This window comes from Leptonychotes weddellii, chromosome 8 (genome assembly GCF_054177405.1).
Source record: "Leptonychotes weddellii isolate Sample4059 chromosome 8, ASM5417740v2, whole genome shotgun sequence".
NCBI lineage: Eukaryota > Metazoa > Chordata > Mammalia > Carnivora > Phocidae > Leptonychotes > Leptonychotes weddellii.
Genome location: NC_138376.1, coordinates 279,028 through 306,193, shown reverse-complemented (window position 1 = coordinate 306,193; position 27,166 = coordinate 279,028). Strand labels below are relative to the sequence as shown.

At 49.4% G+C, this 27,166-nt stretch overlaps 1 protein-coding gene and 1 long non-coding RNA gene across 3 annotated transcripts; one reads left to right on the top strand and one right to left on the bottom strand.

The window, feature by feature from the left end:
* Positions 1 to 380: 380 nt before the first annotated feature.
* LOC145722797 (uncharacterized) lies at positions 381 to 9,189 on the bottom strand. 2 transcript variants are annotated; one of them, XR_014147354.1, is made up of 4 exons: positions 9,050 to 9,189; positions 5,129 to 5,225; positions 2,828 to 3,483; positions 381 to 2,610 (listed from the first exon to the last, which is right to left on the bottom strand). It is a non-coding gene; the product is annotated as an uncharacterized LOC145722797 (long non-coding RNA). The 2 variants fall into 2 exon arrangements; XR_014147355.1 differs by lacking the exons at positions 381 to 2,610; positions 2,828 to 3,483 and having other exon boundaries at positions 4,967 to 5,225.
* Positions 8,790 to 26,785, top strand: TRIM27 (tripartite motif containing 27). Its single transcript, XM_006737002.3, has 8 exons — positions 8,790 to 9,347; positions 10,502 to 10,597; positions 13,160 to 13,390; positions 19,909 to 19,931; positions 21,675 to 21,790; positions 21,922 to 21,954; positions 23,343 to 23,369; positions 25,169 to 26,785. Exons 1-8 carry the CDS (start codon positions 8,928 to 8,930, stop codon positions 25,762 to 25,764), a joined length of 1,542 nt encoding a protein of 513 aa, XP_006737065.1. The 5' UTR covers positions 8,790 to 8,927; the 3' UTR covers positions 25,765 to 26,785.
* The last annotated feature ends 381 nt before the right edge of the window (positions 26,786 to 27,166 follow it).

The window sequence follows — 27,166 nt, the reverse complement described above, 5'->3', positions numbered from 1 at the left end:
TGATTTGTCTCAGTTTATCTGCGATGATGTGATGTGATGTTGGGGTCTGGGAACAACAGTCAAGTGGTTTTATTAAAGCGTGGGTGATGTGGTTTTGAGTATAGGGGAGGTTTGGTGGGGTGGAGTCTGGAGTCGACAACCGAGAAGGAATTCTTGAGACATCTTTGGTGCAAAATGGTGGTTTATTTTTTTTTTTTTTAATAAAGACCCGATTTTTTTTTAAGATTTTATTTATTTATTTGACAGAGACAGAGATCATGAGAACAGGAACACAAGCAGCAGGAGTGGGAGAGGGAGAAGCAGGCTTCCCGCAGAGCAGGGAGCCCGATGTGGGGCTCGATCCCAGGACCCCAGGATCATGACCTGAGCCGAAGGCAGACGCTTAACCGACTGAGCCACCCAGGCGCCCTAAGATTTTATTTATTTATGTATTTAATTGACAGAGAGACAGCGAGAGAGGGAACACAAGCGGGGAGTAGCAGAGGGAGAAGCAGGCTTCCCGCGGAGCAGGGAGCCCAATGCGGGGCTTGATCCCAGGACCCCGGGATCACGACCTGAGCCGAAGGCAGACACTCAACGACTGAGCCACCCAGGCGACCAAAATGGTGGTTTAGTAAAGCACGGAGACAGGACCCGTAGGCAGGAAGAGCTGCTGCCCCGGGCTTGTGAGGGGAGGCTGATTATATACTGTGGGGCTGGGGGAGGTGAGGCAAAGGGAGGTTTCAAAAGAACTTTCTTATGCAAAAGAGGACCTACCAGATACTGGAGGCCTTGCCTTGGTCAAGTCAAGGTTGTTCTTCCCTCTAGCAAGGCAGTAACTTGAAGACAGTTGGGAGCTTCCTGGAAGAATGTCACACATGTCCCACCCAGGAGTGGGGGGCGGGGGGGGTGGAGGTTGCAGGGTGTCGGCTTGTGCTGTGTCTTCAGCCCCTTCTGTTCCCTCATCACGGGGACAGGACCCATGAGCAGGACGAGCTGCACTGGGGTCGTGAGGAGTGACTGATGATATACTTTTAAGTTGGGAGGGGGTTAGGGACAGCACAAGTTTCTACGGAATTTGGAAGCAAGGCTTTCTGGACTTGAGGGGCTAGCTGCTGTTAAGAATAGGTCACTTACTACTGTCTAGTAAAACATCAGTCATGAGACCCTTCAGATGTATATCGTGGGCCATGGGCCTGGAGGATGATTGCTAATATACACCTTGGGGGGTAGAGACAAACAAGTTTCTAAGGGATTTTTATATGTTAAAGTTGACTTACAGGATCCTGGGGCCTGGGCTAAATTTGCCTTTTGCCCTTAGCAAAGTATTCACATCCAGGCAGCTGAGCTCCCAGAGGAAGGTCTCTCTGTGTATCCCAAGGACTTGTCAATGGGCTGTAAGCTGTAAGGAAGGTTACTTTTTCTGCATTTCTTTTGCCTTTGTTCTCCCCATCACGGGATGCTTCCTATTTGCATGCAGATTTTTACATGAATGTACGTTTTCATTTCTCTGGGATAAATGCCCAATGACATACACACTTGAGACTCAAAACTGAAGTAGCCACTTGGCTACCTCATGAGAGAAACCTCCCCTGACGGCCCGGTGTAAAATAACACCCCAGTCACTTTCCACGTTCCACATCTAGATTCATTTTTCACGGCATCTTTCACACTGTGCACTTATTTTAGTTTGCTTATTGTCCATCTTTCCTTCTAGAAAGCAACTCCATGTGCCCAGAACTTTGTTTGGTTCTCTGAAGTATCCTGGAGTCTAGAAGAGAGGTGGGCACATACTGGAGACTCAGCACTTGTTGAATGAATGAATGAATGAATGAATGAATGAAAGGATCTCAGACATCTGTCCATATTAGTATGTATAGATTTACCTCACTCCTTTTGGTACCTACATAGTATTGCATGCCTGCACGGTATTATCAACAACCTGTCCCCTGTGGAGGCATGCTTAGGTTGGTTCCAGTATTTTACAAATCCAAACAATGCTCTAATTACAATCCTTAAGTCATCCATCACCTTCGTGCAGATGGGAGAGAAATGGAGTGGATGGTTCAAAATGTATGTGTATTAAAATTTTTTTTGGCTATTGCCAAACTGTTCTCAACAATGTTCTCCCAACTTAGGCTCCCACGGTGCACTGGAGTGCTGATTTCCTCCCATTCTCACCAATACTGAGTATTGCCGAGCTTTGTAATCTTTACTAATCTCATAAATTAAAAGCATCACATTGTTTTATTTCATGAACACTGAGTGACTTGAACCTCTTTTCACGTTTATGAACCAATTGTTCTTTTTCCTATGCTCAAATCCTTTTCTCATTTCCTCTCTGCGTTTACTTACATTTGTGAAAGTATTTTGTCTCTCAAGGAAAGTCATCCACTGTGTTATTTGCTAAAAATACTTTTTCCTCATTTTCCTTTACTGTTCGACTGTTTAAAGGTATTTTTCTGTATAGAAGTCATTTGATTTTTAATTTTATGTAATCAAATGTATCCATTTGTGGTTTCTGGGTTTGTGGTCATGTTTAGAAAGACCTTCCTCTAGATGACAATTTAAAAAAAAATCAATCAGTTTTTTAAAAAGAACTTTTAGAGATTCATTTTTTAAAATTCAAACCTTTCGGGCGCCTGGGTGGCTCAGTTGGTTAAGTGACTGCTTTCGGCTCAGGTCATGATCCTGGAGTCCCTGGATCGAGTCCCGCATCAGGCTCCCTGCCCGGCAGGGAGCCTGCTTCTCCCTCTGACTGTCCCCCCTCTCATGTGCTCTCTCTCTCTCATTCTCTCTGTCTCAAATAAATAAATAAAATCTTAAAAAAATAAAATAAAATTCAAACCTTTCATTGATCTGAAATATATTTTGGTATAAGAAGTAAGATGGAGGGGTCCTGACAGGGTTGCCAACAAGGGCCTTTAGGGTTGGTCTTGTTTATAGAAAGCTAACCAGGGAACTTAAGTCCTTTTAACATCTCTATTGATAACATCTTCAGTGCCTTACTTCCTTTTTAGGGTCTCGTTATTCTTTGTTGGTCACAGGTGATTATCATAAAGACACCCACCCCACACGCCTAGGGCAGGGTGGTCTGGATTTGTCCCCTTATCTCTCACTCTTGAGAGCTTTTTCTCTATCTTCACTTAACAAACTTCCAAGGCTTTACTCACACACACACAAAAAAGAAGATGGGAATTTTTTTTTCCCCAAATGGCTGGCCAGTTGTCCCAGGATCATTTATTGAATGTGTAAACACCCACCTGAAATTCCCCTTTCATCCTGGACTAAATTCTTATTCAGATGTGGGTCTACTCCTCAGCTTCTCTTCTGTCCCGTGGATGGCGCAGACTATTCTTACTTCAACTGTCCTAGCCTTGTGCTTCTCCTGATAGTCTTCATTTCTCCAGACTAACTTCAGTGTCACGAGGCAGGGCCCGAGAAGAGAAGCTACAGGAAGCAGGAACACCGCAGGCCTCACCCGGTCCTCCTCAGTTTAGTGCCCTGAGGATGAATGGTCCAAGCAGGGAGGGGTCAACAGTGTCAAATGCCCCAAAACCATTAAGATAAAGACTGCAAAGTGTCCTCTAGACTTAGCTAATACTAGTAGAAATTAATGGTACCCTTAGGGCAGCTAGACTGAGTAAAAGGAGTAGGTTAGGAATTCATTTTAAAATAAAATATTTAAGGGGCACCTGGGTGAGCATCTGACTCTTGGTTTTGGCTCAGGTCATGGTCTTGGGGTCATGGGATCAAGTCCCGCCTTGGAATCAAGTCCCGCCTCAGGCTCTGCGCTCAGCACAGAGTTGGCTTGAGCTTCTCTCTCCATTTCCCTCTGCCCCGCCCCCTGCTCATGCGCATTCTCTCTCTCTCTCAAATAAATAAATAAATCTTAAAATAAAATAAAATATTTTACTAATAATTGTATTTTAAATCAAAATCACAATGAGATACCACCTCACACCAGTCAGAATGGCTAAAATTAACAAGTCGGGAAACGACAGATGTTGGCAAGGATGTGGAGAAAGGGGAACCCTCCCACACTGTTGATGGGAATGCAAGCTGGTGCAGCCACTCTGGAAAACAGTATGGAGGTTCCTCAAGATGTTAAAAATAGAGCTACCCTAGGACCCAGTAATTGCACTCCTGGGTATTTACCCCAAAGATACAAATGTAGTGACCCGAAGGGGTATGTGCACCCTGATGTTTATAGCAGCAATGTCCACAATAGCCAAACTATGGAAAGAGCCAAGATGTCCATCGACAGATGAATGGATAAAGAAGATGTGGTGTATATATATACAATGGAATATTATGCAGCCATCAAAATAATGAAATCTTGCCATTTGCAACAACGTGGATGGAACTAGAGGGTATTATGCTAAGCGAAATAAGTCAGAGAAAGACAATTATCATATGATCTCACTCATATGTGGAATTTAAGAAACAAAACAGGATCATAGGGTAAGAGAGGAAAAAATAAAACAAGATGAAATCAGAGAGGGAGACAAACCATAAGAGACTTTTAATCATACTGAGGGTCGCTGGAGGGGAGGTGGGTGGGGGGATGGGGTAACTGGGTGATGGACATTAAGGAGAGAACGTGATGTGATGAGCACTGGGTGTTATATGCAACTGATGAATCACTGACCTCTACCTCTGAAACTAAATACACTATATGTTAATTAATTGAATTCAAATTTTAAAAATGTGAAAAGAGAAAAAATTTAAAAACAATTGTATTAGTTAGGTTTAGTGTTTGTTTCTTTTTTTTAAAGATTTTATTTATTTATTTGACAGAGAGAGCAAGAGAGCACAAGCAGGGGGCGCAGTAGAAGGAGATGGAGACGGAGATGGAGACGGAGACGGAGACTGAGACAGAGACTGAGACAGAGAAGCAGGCTTCCTGCTGTGCAGGGAGCCCTGATGCAGGGCTCGATCCCAGGACCCAGGGATCATGACCTGAGCCAAAGACAGACGCTTAACGACTGGGCCACCCAGGCACCCCTTTATTAGTTAGGTTTAGTTTTTTGTTGCATATGCCGACAAACCAAATAAATGGCTTAAACAAGACACTGACTTTAGTCTCTCACATATATGAAGTTTGATGCAAGCACTCTGCAGTGTATAAGGACCCAGGCTTATTCACCTGTCACTACACCATCCTAACTGGCTTCCAGCATTCAAGATTGCTTCATGGTCCAGGACAGCTGCCCAAGCTCCTACCATCCTGTGCACATTCCAGGCTGAAAGAAGAAAGGACAAAGGTTAATCCCAGTGTTAGAGCTGACAGGTAGGTAGGCTCTAATAGGATGCCTGCAGGCCAGCAAGGAGGCAGCCGTGGCCGGCTGTGGGGAAGGTCAGAGGCCTGTCCCACCAGACAGGCCCACGATGGTGGCGCCACAACAGGAAAGCCCTGAGCAAGTGAGGAAGAAAAGGCGTGGAAACCCTGCTTCCAAGAAGTCCTTGCCCTAGTTAACAACTATCAGTAAAAGATAGAAGGTGAACCCCACAGGCTGCATATGCAGCTCGCTGGCTTGCACACTCCCTTTCCCTCTCCCTCTCCACCCCCTCTAGCCTACTCTCTCTGTCTCTGTTTCTTGCTCTCACATCTTGAGATGGTACTTTCACTTTAAAAAAAAAAACATTATTTATTCATTTGCCAGGGAAAGAGACAGAACATGTGCACAAGAAGGGGGCACAGCCGTCAGAAGGAGAAGCAGGTTTCCCACTGAGCAAGGAACCCGATGCGGGACTCAATCCCAGGACCCTGGGATCATGACCTCAGTGGAAGGCAGATGCTTAACCAACTGAGCCACCCAGGTGCCCTGGTAGTCTCCACTTTAATAAACTTTCCTGCTTGTGTCGCTCATTCACTATGTTGTGTGTCTGTCCTTGAATTCTTTCTCCTGATGAGACCAGGAAGCTTTGGTGACGTCTTTGGGCCAGGCTGGGTTGAGTCCTCAGGACCTGTGGTCTCCACAGTTCACTGGGCAACAGATCCATCACCAGCGGGACAGGGTTTCATCCTGTAGCGTTGCCTTCATGAACATACTTAGTACTGGCAGCAGAGGGGCCTGGGAAGTACCTTTGAGCTGACTATATTGCTATCTGCAATTAAACTTAAAGGAAGGAGTGGAGATTGGCTATAAAACAGTCAAACAACAGTCCTTTCTACATTGTATTAAGATCGAAAAGCACTTATTAAGATAAATATGTGTACCAGAAGTCCCAAACTGGAGGCCAGGAGCTCAACCTCATCTGCAGAGATGATTTTACAATTTTTAGTTTTCAACACTTAAAAGTCAATAAGTTTCATACAAAACTCCAGATTTGGGGCATCTGAGTGGCTCAGTCATTAAGTGTCTGCCTTCGGCTCAGGTCATGGTCCCAGGGTCCTGGGATCGAGCCACACATCGGCTCCCTGCTCCGCGGGAAGCCTGCTTCTCCCTCTCCCACTCCCCCTGCTTGTGTTCCCTCTCTCGCTGTGTCTCTCTCTCTGTCAAATAAATAAATAAAATCTTAAAAAAAAAAAACACCAAACCTCCAGATTTCTGGAGTGGCTCCGTTGGTTAAGTGTCCAACTCTTGGTTTTGGCTCAGGTCATGATCTGAGGGTCCTGGGATCAAGCCCGTCATTTGGCTCTGTGCTCAGCACAGAGTCTGCTTGTCCTTCTCCCCCTGCCCTTCCCCCACCTCGTGCTTCCTCTCTCTAAAATAAATAAATCTTTAAAAGAAGAAGAAGAAAAAAAACCCTCCAGATTTCTGCCTTCTCTTGAGCTGAATCTGGGCCCAAATTCTCAACGGCAGTCTTTAGCGAGAGAGAAATAGCCGCCTCTTGAGGACATCAGTCCTCCAATGAGTCCCTGTCCCCATCTTTCCCTATTGGTCCCGTGTCTGGGCTGCTCATTTAAGTTCCCCTCTTGCCTCTAACAGGCATTCATGTTTGCACACTGGTCACTTTACAAATAAATAAATAATAATGATTACTTTCAATGTGATTAGAGAGACCCCAAATTGAGAGCATAGAGGGTCTGGAGGGGAGTCTCTGTCCCCACTTAAGCATCTGATATCAGTTTCCTTATTTATGAAGTATGTTGGACTATGTGAAAACCAAAGTCACTTCCTACTTTAAATGTATGCCCTGATTGAGAACTTTGAGAGGGAGGTAAGGGTTCTACACAAGGCAGTCAAAGTGTTCCCCTAGAAAATAACCAAGTACTCAGAAATTGAGGTTCTGTGTGACCATGGGAGGCTGACTGGAAAGGAGAGAGGTCAGTGCGGTCAGTTTGTTTAGGCTATGCTCTAAGGAAGGGGTAGGACTGATGAGCAGGCTTGCAGAGGACTGTGGTGGGCACAGCCCAAGCCCTGCGAGGCTGGGTTGGGATTGTGGCTTCCTAAGAGGACAGTGAAGGCGTTACTTCATGTTGGAGGCCAGAAGAGCTAACTGGAAGCCCACACTCAAGGATTTGGACAATGACCTGGTGGCAAAAAAGGAAGCTTTGAAAATTTCTGAGAAGGGAGAGAATAAAAGGAGCATTTTAGGGTTTTTCTAAGGATGATTCTTACCCTGGAGGTGTTCTTATAAAGAGGCTGGAGGGAAAGACTTGCAATAGGGAAATGAGTGTAAATGCTCACAGTCACCCAGCTATCAACTTACCTAAAAAACATGTGCAAAACTGACAGTGTTGAAATAATTTCGCTCAAGGTGTAATAATGGAAATTAAAGTAAACAGAGGCAAGTTGAGAAATAAAGCAAGGCAAGGCTGTCTGGATTCAATGAAATCAAGAGGATGAGGACAATACCGAGGAAACAGCAAAGGAGACCAAGAAATGCCAAGGCAGGAAGGATGCGTACAGCGCAGAGCCTGAATCAGAGTGGGATTCTCCCTTTCCTGCACTCAGGAAGGAGCACGCAAGCTAGGTCCTAATCAATACTCCACGCACTGGGTACTTTCTTCGCTAATGGATGAACACCCTCGGGTTTAAAACCTAAAAGAGGTGACGAAGTCTTCCTCCTTGTTGGGCTATATGCTCATCCCCGTTTCTCCAGAGAGGAAGCCGAAGCTCAGAAGGGTAAACCAGTTGGCTCTGGCACAGTGGGAAGAAGCCGAACTGGGTTTGTCTGCCTCATTCTGTCTTGCAGACATGTTGCCATCAGATAATTAAGACTTTCTTTTTAAAACAAAATTGCAAGTGCCTGCAAGTAGGGTCGCTGAATGGTGCAACTCAGCCGGCTACTCCCATCCTCCGGCCTCCTGGGGAGGCCAGGCGTCTCCTCCTCCCGCACCCACATCAAGCCCGCACTCTGTGGCACCGTACCGAGGCCTGGGCGCCCGGCAGGACACCCAACAAAAGCCTCGGGGTCCAGGCCCAGGCCGCGGGAGCTCGGCGCGGGGCCCGCGGCGCGCAAGCGGGGTTACGGCATCCCGGCCGCGGTCCCCCGGCCCCGAGGAGCGCGCCCCCGCGCGTCGCGCCCCGGGCGGTGGCGGGGCCTCCCCCAGCGCTACGAGAGGAACCGTGCGCACCCGAAGCCGCGAACGCGCGTCGCGAGGGGGGCCCGCGCCAAGCCCCGCCCCGGGACCGCCCCTTCCGCTCGCGCCGGATCCGCTCGGACGCGGCCACGTTGTCCTGCGCGACCCGAGCGCCGGCCCCGCGAGTCCGGCCGGTGGCGCCCCTCGGCCGCCCCCCTCGCGCAGCCGCGGGGCTCAGCGGGGCCCCGGGACCCCCACGCCTGCTCGGCGGGGCGCCGCGGCGCGGGGAGGGCCGAGCCACGCGGGGGCCCGCGCGCGCGTCCGAGATCCGGGCCGGGAGGCGCCGCCCTCCGCCCGCCCGCCCGCCTCTCCGCGCCGCCCGGAAGCCGCGAGCGGGAGGGCGCGCGGTAGAGTTGGGCTCCGCGCAGAGCTGGGCGCCGGGGCCCATGCCCGTGCGCCCCCGCGGGCCCGCGCCATGGCCTCCGGGAGCGTGGCCGAGTGCTTGCAGCAGGAGACCACCTGCCCCGTGTGCCTGCAGTACTTCGCCGAGCCCATGATGCTCGACTGCGGCCACAACATCTGTTGCGCGTGTCTCACCCGCTGCTGGGGCGCGGCGGAGACCAACGTGTCGTGTCCGCAGTGCCGGGAGACCTTCCCGCAGCGGCACCTGCGGCCCAACCGGCACCTGGCCAACGTGACCCAGCTGGTGAAGCAGCTGCGCACCGAGCGGCCGTCGGGGCCCGGGGGCGAGATGGGCGTGTGCGAGAAGCACCGCGAGCCGCTGAAGCTGTACTGCGAGCAGGACCAGATGCCCATCTGCGTGGTGTGCGACCGCTCCCGCGAGCACCGCGGCCACAGCGTGCTGCCGCTCGAGGAGGCGGTGGACGGCTTCAAGGTGAGGGCCGCGCGGCGCGGGAGGGGCGGCAGCGCCGGCGGACAAAGGGGGGAGAGAGCCCCGGGGCTTCCTCTTTTCCGCCTAGAAAATGGCTGAGCCGGACGTGTGCCTCACAGCCGTCACTTCCTCTCCGTCCGCTCCAGAGCCTCGGCACTCAGATTTGGGAGGACCTGTAGCTGCTGAGGAAGCCAGAGGTGTCCCCACCCCCACCCGTCCACCCCAGGGGGCTCCCGGGCACCTTACACGCGGAGACCCCTCCCTCCCTTGACGGTGGAAAGGATGTGCGTAAAAGCAGCACACATCGCCACGCTCGCGCGCCTGTCGGATCACAGATGATCTCACCCAGAACACACTCGGACGTTGACTGGCTGTGTGCGCGCCCGGCAGGTGCCCGTCGCGGAGTGTGCAGCGTTTCCCCGGCACTTGCCTGTGCGCCGTCCTGTTCTGGAAGCTCACGGAAAAGAGCAGCTCTTTGCTGCTGAAGTCATTTAACCACCGTGAGACTCCAGATCACACAGTTAACCATGAAGATTAAACGAAATAAAAGGAGCGGGTAGCCCTTTGTGAACGGTTGAATCCGCAGACCGCACAGCCAGACAGTGACATGGAAGCGAAGTGCTGACTGGAAGAGTTGTGTCTGGCAGCACGGGAGGAACGCGGGTGCTGTGTTGTGTTCTGTGTTGGAGGGCTCCGGGACAGAAAGGTGCCCCGTGACGTTTACATGTGGGTACATGCGTGCAGTTAATCACTTAGCATTCAGGGCACTTCCGGATGTATCATTTTACACCGGCAATAACCCTGGAGTAGGTTGGGAAGGTGGTGTTTCCACGCCGCCTGCGAGGACAATGAGAGGTCACAGCATTTTCTCTGTCTGCTTCTGTGGAGAGTCACAGCCCAGCTCTGAGCCTCGAAAGCCACTCCCCTTTCCACTGAGCCCCGCAGTATCCTTCCGGGGACAGGCAGGTGACCCATCAGTTCGAGCTACACACAGACTGCCGAGGAGAGTGTGCGGACCCCCGTGCCCTGCGGCTGTCCGCAAGCCCCAGGACCGGCTCTAAGCAGGGAACGCGGGTTCCGTGTGATAAGCACATTAGCCATGCTGATGCTAAGGTCTGCCTAATCTTGAACTGTGCACCTGTGTTTGCTTTTCTCAGGAGCAAATCCAGAACCAGCTGGACCACCTGAAAAGAGTGAAGGACTTGAAGAAGAGGCGCCGGGCGCAGGGAGAGCAAGCGCGGGCTGAACTCTTGGTAAGGGTGTTTGGAATTCACAGGTAGTGCTGCTTCTGTTAGCCACTCTGTGTTTTGTAAGGCTGGTGTTACTTCCCTTAACCTTAGCCAGTCAGGTCACCCGAAATTCCAGGTGTGGGTGAAACAACCCCAGATGGGAGTGGGGAACTCACCTGGAGAAACAAGGGATTCCACACGGCGGGGGGGAAGGGATAGAAGAGCTGAGGTTGGAACCCCTGGGGATCTGACCTATCAGACGTTTAACCTGCTAGTCTTGTATAGATCAGGGTTGATCTTTGACAACGCTGATGTGGGTGAGGGTCTCGGGCACGGTTAGCCTCCTTTGGTGACATTCTGCAGATGGATGCTGACAGTGGCTGGGCAAGGGACTGATGTGCTCATTTGTGATAGGGATATTTGGGGCTTTTGTTTTGACAACCAAAAAAACAAAAAAAAGTAGGGAGACTTTTGTAACATATCCTTATATCCACCACATAGGTGCTCAAGCAATTTTTTTTTTTTTTTTTAAAGATTTTATTTATTTATTTGAGACAGAGAGAATGAGAGAGACAGAGAGCACATGAGAGGGGGGAGGGTCAGAGGGAGAAGCAGGCTCCCTGCCGAGCAGGGAGCCCGATGCGGGACTGGATCCAGGGACTGGATCCAGGGACTCGATCCAGGGACTCGATCCAGGGACTCCAGGATCATGACCTGAGCCGAAGGCAGTCGCTTAACCAACTGAGCCACCCAGGCGCCCCTCAAGCAATTTTTTTTTAACGGTAAATAAAATATGAGAAATTCCCAAGACGTGCCTGCATCTGAAAAGCAAACTCTTAGACTGGCAGTATCTAGCAGCGTCTTGCGAAATTTTGTCAGTCCTGGCCAGGGGGTAGGAAGGAACTTTTGGGCAGGGAACTTATTCTCCTGATGTCTTCAGGTACCACCATTTGTTCTGCCCGCACACTCCCCTGAGACCTCAGCTCCCCTAGCTTGAAAGCAGGGCTGACCGATGGACAGTCTGGTGTGCCTGAGTGGAATCCCCATGCACACAACCATTGTGTCCTCTGTGGGAGGACTGTCAGAGGAGAAAAAGCCCTTCTCTGAGAATCAGGACACTTGGACGTACTTCTCGGCTCTGACACTGGCCAGCTGGATGGACGGGGAGAGTGATATACCCTCTCTGGCCTGTTTCCTCCTCTCTGAAATGGGCACGTTGGGCTCGACCTGTGGTTTTTCAGCAAGGCTGGTGCTGCCCTCTCCTTCCCTCCCGTGGCGTGTTCCTTTGGTTATCACTTGAGGAACTGAGTGGGGAGGGGAGGGCAGAGATGCTGAATGTCCTGCTGTGCAAGGGCGTCCCATGCTGGGCAAAATTGTCCCGCCACCAGCGTGCCTGGGGCAGCCCCTTCCAGAAGCCCGGAATCAGTTGCTCTTTAAGGTCTCTTTCAGCTTTAATGTTTCATTTCTAAGGTTACATTGTATCACTTACGTCTTTGAAGGACTTTAGCTAAGGAGAGCTGTAACTTTACCAAAAGGATTTGGAACGAAGGTGTGTGCAGCCCATTGAGTGCTTAGGAAGGGCGGAGCGAGGGACGGTTCATGGGGGAAGATTCTCAGGAGGAGGGGAGCGAAGAACAGGTGTTGGCAAGCTTCCGTAAAGGGCCGGACAGGATTTTTGGCTCTGTGGGCCACATCGGCTCTGTCACAACCACTCAACTCTGTTGTCATAGCTCAAAGGCAGCCAAATACAAGATGTGAATGATGGGTCTGGCCGTGCCCCAATAAAACTACATTCCCCAGGAGTAAGCGAAGGTTGTTGCTGGCCCTTTGTTGAGCATGGAGCCCTAGAGCCCTGTCAGTGGGAGAGGGGTGGGGAAGGAAGGGCTGACTAGCTTTGGCAACGAATCTGTGCCCAGGGGGAACCACACCCACAGCCAGTGAGGAGGGGGTAGTTGAGGAACACTCCTGGAGGCCAGAAACGGGCACGGGCCACATGGGAAGGGCTTCAGGGACGCAGTCCCGGCCACGGTGCGAGGATTGAGTGTTCCAGTCTGGCCCCGCGTGGCACATGGCCAACCCTGTCCCTTCCCCGGCAGCCTTTCATGGCTCCCAGCTGCAACAAAGTGTTGCCCCACCCGGCCTGCCAGGCAAGGTCTGTTCTGCCCTCTTACCTTCTCTGGCTTCCCCTCCACGCTCACGGGCTCTGCGGGACAGACTCGTTGCGGCGCCGTCTCCTTGCCGGCGTCATTCCCCCTGCCAGGAAAGCCTGTCTGCTCTCGGAGCACATGGTGCACTCCTGTCCTCCGACAAGCCTGTGTCCGCGCTGCTCCTGGGAAGGCTGGACCAGCTTCCCGCAGGGCAGGCCGACCTGTCCTCTCGCACCGTCTGTGCTTACTCACCTGCGACCGAGTTCTTTGTTATCCCCGGGGTAACTCACCTCTCAGCGCTGTGTGTCCAGTCGGTAAAGCCTGACAGCAGGAGGGGGTGGAGAAGGTGCCAGGGGGAGAGGGGAGTCGGGGAGGAGACGCGGAGGGCCTTAGAAGGGAGCCTTTCCCCCTTCAGTGCCCGTCCCTGTCTCTGACACAGAGCCTGACCCAGATGGAGAGGGAGAAGATTGTCTGGGAGTTCGAGCAGCTCTATCACTCCTTGAAGGAGCATGAGTACCGCCTCCTGGCCCGCCTCGAGGAGCTGGATCTGGCCATCTACAACAGCATCAATGGCGCCGTCGCCCAGTTCTCCTGCAACATCTCCCACCTGAGCGGCCTGATCGCCCAGCTGGAAGAGAAGCAACAGCAACCCACCAGAGAGCTCCTGCAGGTAGGCTGGGGGGCCCCGCTGCCCCGGCTCAGCTCGCTGGGCCTGCCGAGGGAAGCATGCCTCCCGGGGGCTCTGGCCGACACGGCTGGGACCGGGCAGTTGCACTGTCTCACAGAAAGGGCAAGAGGAGGTCCTCAGGCCCAGGCCCGTCCTGCACTGCGTGGCCTGGTCACACGCAAGGCTCTTGACCTCCCCGGGCCTCAGCGACCCCATGGAATGAGGGGTTCGGCCCCGTGCCATGTAAAGACTGCCTCAGTGCAGCATCCTGTGACGTCACCGTCTGTGTGCGTCGAAACAGGGAGCGCTTGAGTGGGAGCGGTTGGCCCGAGCGGTCCCGGGCCTTCAGCTTGGTGTCCCGCAGGGGACACAGCTGACCGTGGGAAGTGAGCTGTCGTGCGTTCGCTGCATACCAACTGTTGTTGAGTTGGGCACTGTTCCAGGCACCGGGATTAAGTGGTGAAGAAGCTCTCCTGAAATTTATATTCTAATGTCCAGGGCAGACAGTTAAAGAAGTGAACAGTGGGGATAACGGGTGTTGATAAATGCCGTTAAAAGGGCTGATGGCACAGGGTAGGGGTCAGCAAACTGCCCCACCACCTGCTTTTGTATGTCCTGCAGGCTAAGCCTGGTTTTTACGGCTTTGGGGGAGTTTTTTTGTTTCTGTTTTCTTGGTATTTTTGTTGTTTGTTTTTTAGTGGGGAAGGAGCAGAGGGAGAGGGGAAGAGAGCATCTTAAGCAGGCTCCACACTCAGTGCAGAGCCCGACTGGGGGCTTGATCTCACCACCCTGAGATCAGGACCTGAGCTGAAATCAAGAGTTGGACGCTTAAACGACTGAGCCACCCAGGCACCCCTGGTTTTTACAGATTTATGTATTTATTTAGATTTTATTTCTTTGAGAGAGAGAAAGAGTGCACAAGCAGGGGGAGCAGTAGAGGGAGAAGCAGGCTCCCCGCTGAGCAGGGAGCCCGAAGCGGGGCTTGACCCCAGGACCCCGGGATCATGACCTGAGCCGAAGGCAAGACGCTTAACGACTGAGCTACCCAGGCATCCCTGGTTTTTACAGTTTTAAATGATTGGAAAAATCAGAAGAATTTTATTTCGAGGTATGTGAAATTATATAAAACTCAAGCTCTGTCGTCTGTCCATTTTATTGGCACGTAGCCACACGCATCCCGTTACGTGCCGTGCATGGTTACTTTCCACCGGCACAGCAGAGCAGAGTTGCAACTGCAAGACGATGCATGGCTCCCAAAACCCAAAATATGTACTGTCTAGCCTTTAAGAAAAAGTTTACTGACTCCTGCTTTAGAGTCATAAGAAGCCTAGCCTGGAGCCTTAACGAACACCAATATTTAACTGCCAGGGAGAAAAGGAAGAGTTTGCAACAGGAACACTTGGCCAGAGAAGCAGAGTGACCAGGGAAGAGGGAGTGGACAGTAGAGCCTCATGCATTTGAGGGCCGACGTCCATTTGGTTTAAAGCCGTGGGCATCACTGACGCCCTCAGACAGGACTGCCGCGGTGAGCAGTTTGGGCAGGAGCCGCGTTAGGGAGAGTGGGGACTGGCTGGGTGAGCAGCCACTGCAGGAGGAGGTGACTGTCAAGGAGGAAGACCATGAGGAGAGGTAAGAAAATGCTCAGAGGTGAGGTGGGATTGTGGGGCTTCATGAGGAGGGGATGCTTAAAGAAACGAGCTAAACATTCCGGAAAAGAATATGCAGGAGGAGAGTCTGTTGTAAGGATCCGGGTGAGGAGAATCACTGAAGCTGTAAGAGTGATGGACTTACCACTCTTGTCCGTGCCTGAGAAGACAAGGCAAGGGGACTAAGGCCCATGTGTAGGAGGTATTTGGGGAGAAAGGGAGGGTCGGGGAGGTGGATGCAGGCAGGTTGAGGTTTGGTAGCAGAAATGCAGCGCTTCTATTCTCTTGACGTGAGAAAGCAGGATCCCCTGTTGCTTTTGGGCAGGAGTTAGGGAAAACATTAGCTTTGAAGATTACGGGTAAGTTTTGAAATTACCGTTTCAGAGTATGGGAAAACCAGGTGGTTTGTGAGACACAGTAGGATTGCTTAGTGGGTGACCGTCAGTGTGTACTGGGGCCAGTCTGCCTTGTGTGACTTTCTCTTCTGCTTTGCTTCCTGAGCCCAAGTCTGCTCTCGTGCAGACATAGGGAAAGCAGGTAGTGAGGTGCATCCCGGATTAGGGCTTTATAAGATGGAGTTGAGGGTTTGGTTTGTTCTGTTATGGTGATAAAACATATATAGCATCAGTTCCATCATTTCGGCTATTTCAAAGTGTACAACTCAGTCACATTTGGTAAGTAAGCAAGTAAGTGTTCAGTCATCACAACTGTGTGGTTCCGGAACACTGTCCTCACTGCAAAAGGAAACCTTGTGTCCATTAAATGGTCACTCATTCCTTTCCACCGACTGGCAGCCATCAATCTGCTATGTGTCTCCAGGGGTTTGCCTATAATATGTGGCCTTTCGTGTCAATTTCTTTCACTCCTTGTACTTTTTTCAAGGTTCGTCTGTCTTTTAGCGCGGATCAGTACTTGCCTTCTTTTTATGGCTGGCTAATATTCCGTTGTATGGATAAACACCACATGCTGTTTCCCTGTGTTGCATTCATGAGCTGACGGACATTTGCTGTGTTTCTACCGTTTGGTGGTTGTGAGCAGTGCTCTGTGAACATTAACACCGTGATGTGCTTCGGCAGCTTCTGGCATCATCTGTGCTGGGCACGTTCCAGTTTGAGTATATGCGCTGCCAAAGTGAGCACTGGAGGTTTCAATTTTTTTTTTAAGGTGGAAGATACTTGTGAGGACATTTTTGAACAGATGGGGTCTGTTGAAAGAGGGGTCGTGGACGTGGAATGAGAGGGAGAGGGTTATGGTGGATGTCATTGGAAAAGCGAGCTAAATCTTATTTAAAGAGGAAATATTAGAGGCAGCCCCACTGAGGTCAGGAACAGAGCAAGATGCCCACTATTGTCTACCCCTATTTAACGTTGTACTGGAGGTTTTAACCAGTGTAGTTAGATAAAACAACTACAAGCCTTTCCGCCGGCACAGCAGAGTGGAGTTGCAACTGCAAGACGATGCATGGCTCCCCAAACCCAAAATATGTACTGTCTAGCCATTAAAAGGGCTAGAATTGGAAAAGCCCGGGGCACCTGGCTCACTCAGTCACTGGAGCATGTGACTCTTGATCTCCGGGTTGAGTTTGATCCCCACGTTGGGTATAGAATTTACTTAAAAATAAAATCTTTAGGGACGCCTGGGTGGCTCAGTCGGTTAAGCGTCTGCCTTCGGCTCAGGTCATGATCCCAGGGTCCTGGGATCGAGTCCCGCATCGGGCTCCCCGCTCTGCGGGGAGCCTGCTTCTCCCTCTGCCTCTGTCTCTCTGTCTCTCATGAATAAATAAATAAAATCTTTAAAAATAAATAAATAAATAAATAAAATAAAATCTTTAAAAAAAAAGAATTAGAAAAGACATTAAACTATCTTATTTAGAGAATATGTGTTATGTAATTATAAAATAAAGAATCAGTGCTATAATTAATTAAAGAATTCAGCAAGGCAGCAGGATGTAAGATAGACAGAAATCAGCAGCCTTTGTATGCACAGATAACCACCAGAATACATTTTAGAAAAGGATACCCCATTTCCAATTGAAAAAAAAAGAAAAAAAGGTAAAATACCTGGGAATAAACTTATAAGCAATGTGTGAAAACCTGTGTGGAAAATATTATAAAACATTCCTGATGGACACAAGATAGACCTGAACTAATAAAAAGACATCTCTTGTTCTTGGGTAAGAACATGTCGACATCATCACATCATTTTGTCATAAGTTAATTTATAGACTTAATTCAATTCCAACAAAAAACACAACACACTTTATCTGGAGCTAGACAAATTGATGGTAAAGTTCAGATAGAAAAATAAGCCCATAAAAATAGCTGGGAAACACAGAAAGAAGAGCCGTGGGTGGGAACTGGCCCTATTAGACATTAAAACATACTATAATGCCTGTGTAACCAAGACAGCTATTACCATAGCACAACGGAAAAACACATAGACACTGTAACCATTCAGAAGACCAGTGTCACGGGCTGCCTGGGGGGCTCAGTCAGTTGAGCGTCTGACTCTTGATTTTGGCTCAGGTCATGATCTCAGGGTCCTGGGATCGAGCCCTGCATCGGGCTCTGTGCTCAGCAGGGAGTCTGCTTGAGATCCTCCCTCCCTCTCCCTCTGCTCGCATGAATACTCTCTCTCGCTAAAATAATAAATAAATAAGTCTTCTAAAGACTAGTGTCAAATTGAAAGAAAATCGCAGCAAATATCACAAACAGGGATAATAGAAATAGTATATAAAGAACATTCAAAAAATTGAGGGGGGGTGAAGACAAGTTCTATAGAAAAATGAGCAAAAGATATGAACAGGCAGTTTGCAAAAGAAAAGTAAAATTGGACCATGAACTTGTGAAAATGTGTTCTACTGTACTTTTAATAAGATGCAAATTAAAAACCATACTATAATACCCTTTCTCCCCCATTGGAATAGCAAAGTTATCTTAATTCAGTACACCGTTAACAAGGATGTGAGAGAGTGAATCTCATGCTGGTGGGAAGACATTGTTTTGGCAGCATTTAACAAAAGTATACATGCAGTTAGAATTTGACCAAGAATCCTTTCAGGAATTTACCTTGAAGATATGAAAATATGTACAAAAATACATACACACAAGGTTACTCGATGTAACATTGTTTGTAATGCAAAATATTGGGAAAAACCCACCTTCCAAACCAAGAAGAGTGGTTGAATCAACTGTGTGTGTGTGTATACCATGGAATAATATGCAACTGTACAGAAGAGTAAGGAAGATACTATGAACTGCTAAGAGTGGTTTCCGGGAATGTATTGTTAAGTGAAAATCATAGTGCAAAATACGAAGTGTGCTACTTTTTTGTAAGAAAAAAAGATAATTGGAACATCATGTATCTGCTTATTTTTGCAGAGGAAACAGTGGAGGGGTAAACCAGATGGGAATGGGGAAAATGGGGTGGGAAAGGATAGGATAAAAAGTGACAAGAGACTCTCTGGCCAAGTTTCAGACTTTTTTTTTTTTTTTTAAAGATTTTATTTATTTATTAGAGAGAGACAGAGATACTCACAGAGATCATTAGCGAACTGAGCAGGGAGCCCGATGCGGGACTCGATCCCAGGACCCTGGGATCATGACCTGAGCTGAAGGCAGACACTTAACCGACTGAGCCACCCAGGCGCCCCGGTTTCAGACTTTTTGAGCACCAAAATAAATAAGAACAGTGATGGGTCATAACCTATTAAATAAAATAAGAATATATGAGTCCATACTAATAATACATGGGGAAGTTACTCCTTCTAGTAAAATGTTGACTAAGTAACAAAGAAGGAATTTTGAAGCTAGCCAACGACCCTTTTACCATCATAGCAGAAGCTATTTCAGACAGTAATTATCAATGGATGCTAAATCTAAGGGAGGAAGTTTGACAAGGATTAGAGTATTAACATAATTTCGAAGTATCATTTTTAGATTGCTTATTAGTTACAAAAGGAAAGATAGTAGCTATTCAGTGATCAACATACCGCCAGTAAGGGGCAAGTGAGTATCATGTACCTTTAGAAGGACATACCATACACTAGTCAAAGATGACACAGCCTGGACTTAATCATGAGGGGAATGGCTGACAAACTCCAAAGGAGGGAAGGCCTCCTGGAGAATGAATGGCCTGTATTAAACCAACGTCAGTGTCACAAAAGAAATCAGTGCTAAGGAACGATTCCAGATACGTGTGGTGATAGCTCAGTGTGGAGAATGGTCATGGATTACTGAGCGGGGAGGTGGGTAGCTGCAAGTAACTTTATTGGTTAAACTAGACTATGGCTGTGGGTTAGAGAAAGGTTCATTTAGATCGTCGATTTATTGATCATTAGATCAATGTTCCTTTTCCTGGGTTTGATAACTGGACTGTAGTTGTGTAAGAAAACGTACTTGCCCTTAGGAAATACAGAAGTCTAAGGGGGCAAAGATACATTATGTAATGGAAAGAGTGATCTCTCAAATGGTTCTGAATATAAACATGGTTATAATAATCTGGTAAGTCTGGGAAGGAGTATACAGGAGCTCTGTGCTAGCAGCTTTTCTGTGTATTTGAAATTATTTCACAATAAAAAGTCAAAGCAAGCAGGACAAGTGGGCAGTTGTGGTCCAAGGGTGGGATACTTGTTAGGAAATGTGAAGTCGTGAGATCCTTGGCCAGTAGGGCAGGAGTAGGGCATAGGAAATGCTGGGGTAGTAAACAGCGTGCATCCCAGATTTTTAGCTCCTTGACTGTGAGTCCTGTTCCTTGTCTCCCTGGCTTCTCGCAGGAGGGCCAGCCAGTAGCTGGGTTTTCAGCAAACATCTGAAAGAAGACTGAAGTTACGACTTCTATGACTTCTCATGGTTATCCTTTTCCTTTCTCTTGTAGGACATCGGGGACACATTGAGCAGGTACTGTGTTCTCCCTACACAGTGTTAAATCAAGTGCAGGAGGATGTTTCCCTCATGCTCATAAATCCTGGAAGGAGCCCTGAGAAGGACATCTTACCAGAGTGACACATAACTCTGCCCGTCTCTGAACAAGTCACTTGTGTGCAAAGAGCTAGATGGACCTGTTCTTCTCAGTAAAGCTCAGGAATTACTGACAGTTTGGGAGGGTGAGGGTAGGATGGGGCTACCGTGGTTTGTGACGACGCCTCCATGGAGAGTGAAGGGTCACACACACCTGGGCGAAGTGCATGGTTTCTTGTGGTCATTGCTGCTTCAGGGTTTCCGAGTCCTCCCGCCACTGCCCCCTAATTCTGTAAAGGGGAAAATACGGCGTCAGAAGAGTGTGACTGGCTCAGAGTTACAGAATTAGTGCTGGGTTACCTGGATTCTGGCTCTCGTTCTCATTATTGCTTGGCTGTGTCATCAGGTGGGGGGTGAGGAGAAGCTCTGGGAGCAGGGAGACCTCTAAGTGGGCAGATGGCAAGGCTCGCTTGTGTTGCAGGGCAGACGAGGGCAAGCGGGGTCGGCCTTGGGAACATGCTGTTTGTGCAGGAGAGCCCACAGGGACAGAGACTGACTTTGAAGGAGCTGAACTTTGAAGCTGGTGCAGATACTGAATGGTGAAAACCCTCCAGAGGAATGCAGCCGGGCTGTGTGGGAACGTTTGCGGGGCTGGGGCAGGGCCTTGTAGATGGGTTGGGTCGGCTGGGAGTGCCATGTGGGTAGCTTATGTTGGTAAAATTGAGGGTTTTGAGGGAGAGGGGTTAGAACGTGTCCAGTCCTAGCCTGATGGCCCCAGCAATTACTGCCCTGACTTGTTACCTTTGCTTTTCGATGCCAGTCTCGTTCTGGTCCAGCACAGGGAGCTAGATCTTCAGAGCCTCGCACTTTGTGACATTAAAGTTTGGGTTTGGCTATATGAGAGAGGAAACCCAAAATTTCATTGGCTTAAGGCTTACACGTAATTTAAGACATTGTTGCCATGTAGGAAATGTGCAGGTAGGTAGCCCTGGGCTGGGCTGCTGGTCTCCTTCCCTTCACTCTCCTGCCGTCCCTGAGTCCTGGTCCTCGATCTGGCAGTCCAACATGGTTCAGCCAGCCTGGGGGGGTAAGTCACAGTGCCACAGTGCACTCCTTTTTAAGCAGGCTTCTCAAATTACCATGAGACACTCCTTACCTCTTAATGGCCAGAACTCGGTCACAAGGTCCCATCTAGACTGGGCAGCCATGAACCCCGTATAACTTGGAAGATGGGAGACAGGGATATTGGGGAGGCAGCCGGCAATCGGTTTTTGCCATGGACCCCCTGAGCAGGGCGGGTACCTGTCTGGAGGGCCTCTCTCCGTATTTGGGAACCTGAGGGCTCTGGGTTGTTGCCCACCATGAATCTCCAGGACTTTGTCTAGGAATCTAGTGCTTTCTGGCAAGGTCAGCCTTAGGTTCAGTTTAATTCAGTAAACCTTTTTGAGGACAAGCCATTTGAAAATCCATGAGCTAGGTGCGATGGGGGGAATGAAAATGAGTAAGATGTTTCTCCTGCCCTTGTCTAGAGGATCACAGTCTAGGAGGAGGACAGGGAGAGAAGTGTGGTGGCTGCTTTTAAGGCCCGCCAGTCAGTCTAACCCGGGCTTTGTCTGGGCCCCTCAAGGTGTGGGGGTGGGGGAGGGAGTTACTCATTTTTTTTTTTTTTTTTTTTAAACTTAGAGCTGAAAGAATCAGGATCCCTGAGCCCTGGATCACACCTCCAGATCTGCAAGAGAAAATCCACATTTTTGCGCAAAAATGTCTATTCTTGACCGAGAGCCTGAAGCAGTTCACAGGTAATATGAGGAGAAGGGTCCATCAGGGGAAATGCATTTATGCTCTGAATATCTGTGTCTTGACTGAGAGGAGGATATATTTTCCAGCCAGATGCGGGATGCAAACTGATGGTCTTCTTTTCTCTCCTCAGAAAAAATGCAGTCAGATATGGAGAAAATCCAAGGTAAATTCATGTATTTACTGGGCTTTTGATGTTGAAGTTTCCTGGGAAGATGGACATCTGCTTTAAAAGTGGGGGGAAATGTGAGGGAGGGTGACACCCACTGGCCAGCCTCCTCGGATCTTCTGCATCTTCCCTTTGCTTTAATTGTTTCAATTAATATCTTCTTCTTTGAATATGAAGTCCTTTATATGCACTCAGCTCTCAGTCTATTTTGATGGGGGGTGAAAAACAGGCAGTCCAAAAATGAATTAATCCAGTATAAAGAATGAACAGAAGCTATGCTAGCTGCATTTCACTTGAGCTGGTATTTAAAGTTATGATTTGCCGAGCTCCTCCTGCTCGTGGGCATTGGTGCCGGCTGGGATGGGGGGAATCAAGCAGCACTTATTAGGTAAAGTGGTTTAGGTATTCAAGGGAAGCCCTTCTACGTGTAAAATTTTCTTTTTCTTTTTTTTTTTAAAAGATTTTATTTATTTATTTGACAGAGAGAGACACAGCGAGAGAGGGAATACAAGCAGAGGGAGTGGGAGAGGGAGAAGTAGACTCCCCGCTGAGCAGGGAGCCCGATGTGGGGCTCGATCCCAGGACCCTGGGATCATGACCTGAGCCGAAGGCAGATGCTTAACGACTGAGCCACCCAGGCGCCCAACATGTAAAATTTTCTGTTCATGAGCCACATTCAGTTAGGAGTTGGCCCTATCCTAAGTGCTAAAATTCCTGGACAGTCTAGTGGGATCTGAAACCTCTATATATAGGTAAACCCTTTTTTTAATTGTTACACATCACAAATCCCCAAATCTCTGGTGATTTCCTGTGTGATGTATCCTAAGACCTTGTTTGCACTTTATCTTTTCAGATACATATGTAGGGGACACTCAAATGTCTTCCACCATCAAACAAATAGGGACAAACTGCACTAGACACCGTGGGTGACACCGGAAGGCATGACTCCTTGATCAGGCTCTCCTGATTTCTCCTTCTCCCCTGCCACTTAAAAGGCTCATGAGAGCTTATTTGTGAACATGCTTTGTCCACTGTTAAGTGCCTGTGAAGTGAGTGGTCTTGTTTGCCCCAGCGTGGCAGTGGGCATCTCCCAGTTGAGCCACCCAGCCTCTAGAACAGAGGTGGCTTATGAAAGCCGAGAGTTGCGTATGACATGGACTTGGAACCGTGTTTCCCCCTGCAGGGCTGTCCCTGTTCCTTTAGGGCTCTTGGTTGAGCGATGGAGTCAGATGGTGCGTAGAGAAGTCAGCACATGACTGACAACGGCAGTTTCGGGCTGTCTAATGCGACCGTAGCCTTCTGGGGACTCTAACGGGAGCTCCTCCAGTTAGGTAGTCCTTGGAAATACTCACACATACGTAACTACTTCTCTCTTGTTCTTTCAGAATTGAGAGAAGCTCAGTTATACTCAGGTAGGTGATGGAGACAAAACCATATGGAAACAGGAGTAAAAGTCCTAAAGACCTAACTACTGTTGTGAATGATTTTGGAAATTGCCTAAATTGGGGTTCTTTAGATTACGTGTATCAAAGTGATAAACAGCAACCACAAAAAAAAACATTGATTGTTTCTGTATGTTTACAATATCTTTGCCTCCCAAAATGCCTCAGAGCTGAAGCCAATGACCTTTGAAGTAGGAGGAAATCAAGCTCAGGTGCTTGATTAGAAGCTGCAGTCCCCAGTGTGTGCTCTGCAAAAAGCAGTCATCCTTCCAGAGAGTTAGGGGGCCCGATTCTTCTTCTTCTTTTTTTTTTTTTAAGATTTTATTTATTTATTTGACAGAGAGAGACAGCGAGAGAGGGAACACAAGCAGGGAGAGTGGGAGAGGGAGAAGCAGGCTTCCCGCAGAGCAGGGAGCCCGATGCGGGGCTCGATCCCAGGACCCCGGGATCATGACCTGAGCCAAAGGCAAACGCTCACATGGAGCCACCCAGGCGCCCCTAAGTGCTGGGGAGTGTAGGAATCTCGGGTCATCCCCTCTCTGCTGGGGCAGGAATTGAAGCTCCCCGAATGGTCCGGAGACTGGGTGAATCTGTGGTCCCAGGGGTATTCACATCTCGGGTGTGTACTTCCCATCGTTAGTTGGAATCGTCCCTGAAGAGAGGTGTACAGCAGGTGTTCTCTCCATGCTGTCCGCCACTGATCCGTATTTGTTCTTTCAGAAAGTATTAGCTGGGTACTGTGCATAAGTCCTACGCTGTCTAACGTTGTGTGGGCTTCTCTAGGGGGAACAGAAGAGCTCGGAGTGTGGTGTCTGATTGGGGCATGAGGCACACCCACGACCTGGGGGACAGCTCAGTGACTGCTATGCATGGATGGTTGAACCACGAGCCTGCTACTCAGGGCTCTTGGTCACCTCCACTGTTGCCCGTCATGACCCTTCTGTGGGAGTCACTTAGCCTGAGCCGTGGTCCGGAGAGGCAGTGCTGGGCAGCTTTCCTCCTGAGCAAGACTTGAGCAGCAGCTGAGGGAATCATAGCAGTGCTTTAAAGCAGGAGGGCAGCACGGACACAAGATGCTGTGCAGCTGAGCCCCCGAGCCCATGACATGGATGGCAGTTTCAGGTTTAGGAGAGGGGGAGTGGCATGGCTGGTTAACAGCAGCTTTTTGAGGAAGACGTGAGTGTTGCATGGGACATTAGAAAAAGATGAACGGGGTTTGCACAGCTGAGTAAAGATCTCATGGAATGGAGGATATAAAAGAGTGATTTTTTTAAAGATTAGTGTGCGTGCACGCATGGATGGAGGGGGAGAGAGAGAAACCCAAGCAGATACTGCTCTGAGCACAGAGCCTGTCAGGGGCCCCGATCCCACGACCCTGAGATCACAACCTGAGCCGAAACTAAGAGTCGGATGCTCAACCGACTGCACCACCCAGGCCCCCCCAGAAGAGTGAAACAGGTTCCAGAACCCCAAAGTTTAAGTTGGGAATTCAGTTTATAATGGATACTGTGGCTTAAGATGTTTAAAAGAGAGGGAATGGAGGTAAGATCTCAGTACCTTCAATATATCTTGGCTTAGGAAAGTAATCAGCTATTCCAAACAATAATTTTTGGAATGTAAACTGAGGGATGAATTCCGTAAGATGAATGCACTCTCCCGTGGGACACTCGTGTTCTCTTCCTGGGGGGGTGGGAATGAGCTGGGTGTCCTCTGGTGTGCTCTCCTGGCCCTTGGCTGACCCCCCGCCCGTCCCCTCTGTGTCTCCGCAGTGGATGTGACTCTGGACCCAGACACAGCCTACCCCAGCCTGATCCTCTCCGATAACCTGCGGCAAGTGCGGTACAGTTACCTCCAGCAGGACCTGCCTGACAACCCCGAGCGGTTCAATCTCTTTCCCTGTGTCTTGGGCTCTCCATGCTTCATCGCTGGGAGACATTATTGGGAGGTAGAGGTGGGAGATAAAGCCAAGTGGACCATAGGTGTCTGTGAAGACTCAGTGTGCAGAAAAGGTGGAGTCACTTCGGCCCCCCAGAATGGATTCTGGGCAGTGTCCTTGTGGTATGGGAAAGAATACTGGGCTCTTACCTCCCCAATGACTGCCCTCCCCCTGCGGACCCCTCTCCAGCGGGTGGGGATTTTCTTGGACTATGATGCTGGCGAGGTCTCCTTCTACAACGTGACAGAGAGGTGTCACACCTTTACTTTCTCTCACGCTACCTTCTGTGGGCCTGTCCGGCCCTACTTCAGTCTGAGTTACTCGGGAGGGAAGAGCGCAGCCCCTCTCATCATCTGCCCCATGAGCGGCATCGATGGGTTTTCTGGCCATGTTGGCAGTCATGCTCATTCCATGGAGACCTCCCCTTGAGGAGGTGAACTCGGGCCAAGAGGGCTGTGGGCCATAATCCTACCCCAGGCATAAGGCGTCTTGTTGCCTTGCCTCGTTCCGCTGGTCACGGCTGGAAGTCCTCGCCACTCCCCATGACCTGCCGTGGGACACGGGTGTCCACTCTCCTTTCCCTTCCCAGGCAAACTGTCAGATTGCCCAGAAATAAAAACCCGGTGTCCACCTCCGGTGTTTCCACACTTCGGGTTTTACACAGTACTGGAGGGGATAAAGAGTAGGGATAACCCTTGGAGAGCCATCAGGATACTTCACTGTGGCTCGGCCTGGCTTCCCCTGGTTCAGCCCCACATAGTGATCGTGGATATTTGCTGTTTTCCGGACCAGGGCTCCTTTCTAAGAACTTAGAGTGGACCTACCTGGCCTGTCAGCATGGCTCCCTCTATCCCGGTTTTTCCTTTGGGAATAGTACCTCTGCCCCTAGTTCCCATTCTGCCGTAGTTTTATTAACTCCATTAAAGAGGCCTACATGTGTTTTGATTAGTTACAGTTATTTTACAATAATGGTGGGAAATGGCCCCACCTCTGTTACGAGATAATGTTCTAATCAATGTGCTCTTTGCCTCTGTATCTTTTCTGAGGGCTTTGTCTGCTCCCTTCATTCTAATGAAAGGTGTATCCTGGTGTTGGGTGCATATCATCCAGGATAATTTTCTGCCAGCACCATCCATTGTTCCTAGATCCCCTCCCACTCACATTTGTGGACTGACGGTCAGTCATACACCGTCCCTGGAATGATTCTGAGGCAGTATTCCGGGGACTTGCCTCCTTTTCTCCATTTCCTTTGGGGAATGGGGGAATTGACCTTTCTAATATGTGTACCATCAAGGGGCAGTTCCATCCCCATAGCCACTGGGTCACGAGGCATTCTGGGGCCAGAAGGCTAAGGCAGATGACTTCAAGCCCCCACAGTGGTTCTTAGTCCTGCTTCCCTTTGGGTACATGACCCTCTGTTTGAAAATAAAGTGAGTATGGATGTTGTTTACATTGTTGTTTTCTGGGTCTTGGTAGGATTGCGTTCGTAGAGGCTGGGGTGGGATTGAAGGGGTTGGTAATGGCGTTGATTTCTGTTAAAGGTCCAGAGTCCTATTCTGGCCAATATTGTACTTCACACTGGATGATAAAACTACTTTGCAGGACCACGTCACTGTCTCACGGTGTTGAGAAAGTAGTGTTGGCCATCCATAATTTCACCAGGAAAGGGTTCTCTCAAGTCCTTTTTATCACTGGCGGTGGGAGGATGCAGCAATGCTTGGCATAGATCAGAGGGCCCAGACCACCAGCCCAAGCCCCTGGGGGTGCGAAGGCCGCCGTGTGCCGAGGAGGCAAGACCAGGCTGAGAGAACAGCTTCGTTCCGGGGATTTG

What these genes read in the sequence shown, in the direction of transcription:
- TRIM27 (XM_006737002.3), top strand. Translation starts at nt 8,928, where the DNA reads ATGGCCTCCGGGAGCGTGGCCGAGTGCTTGCAGCAGGAGACCACCTGC. An exon ending in CCACCAGAGAGCTCCTGCAG is followed by an intron (nt 13,391 to 19,908) that starts GTAGGCTGGGGG and finishes TTTCTCTTGTAG; the next exon opens with GACATCGGGGACACATTGAG. An exon ending in AGAAGCTCAGTTATACTCAG is followed by an intron (nt 23,370 to 25,168) that starts GTAGGTGATGGA and finishes GTGTCTCCGCAG; the next exon opens with TGGATGTGACTCTGGACCCA.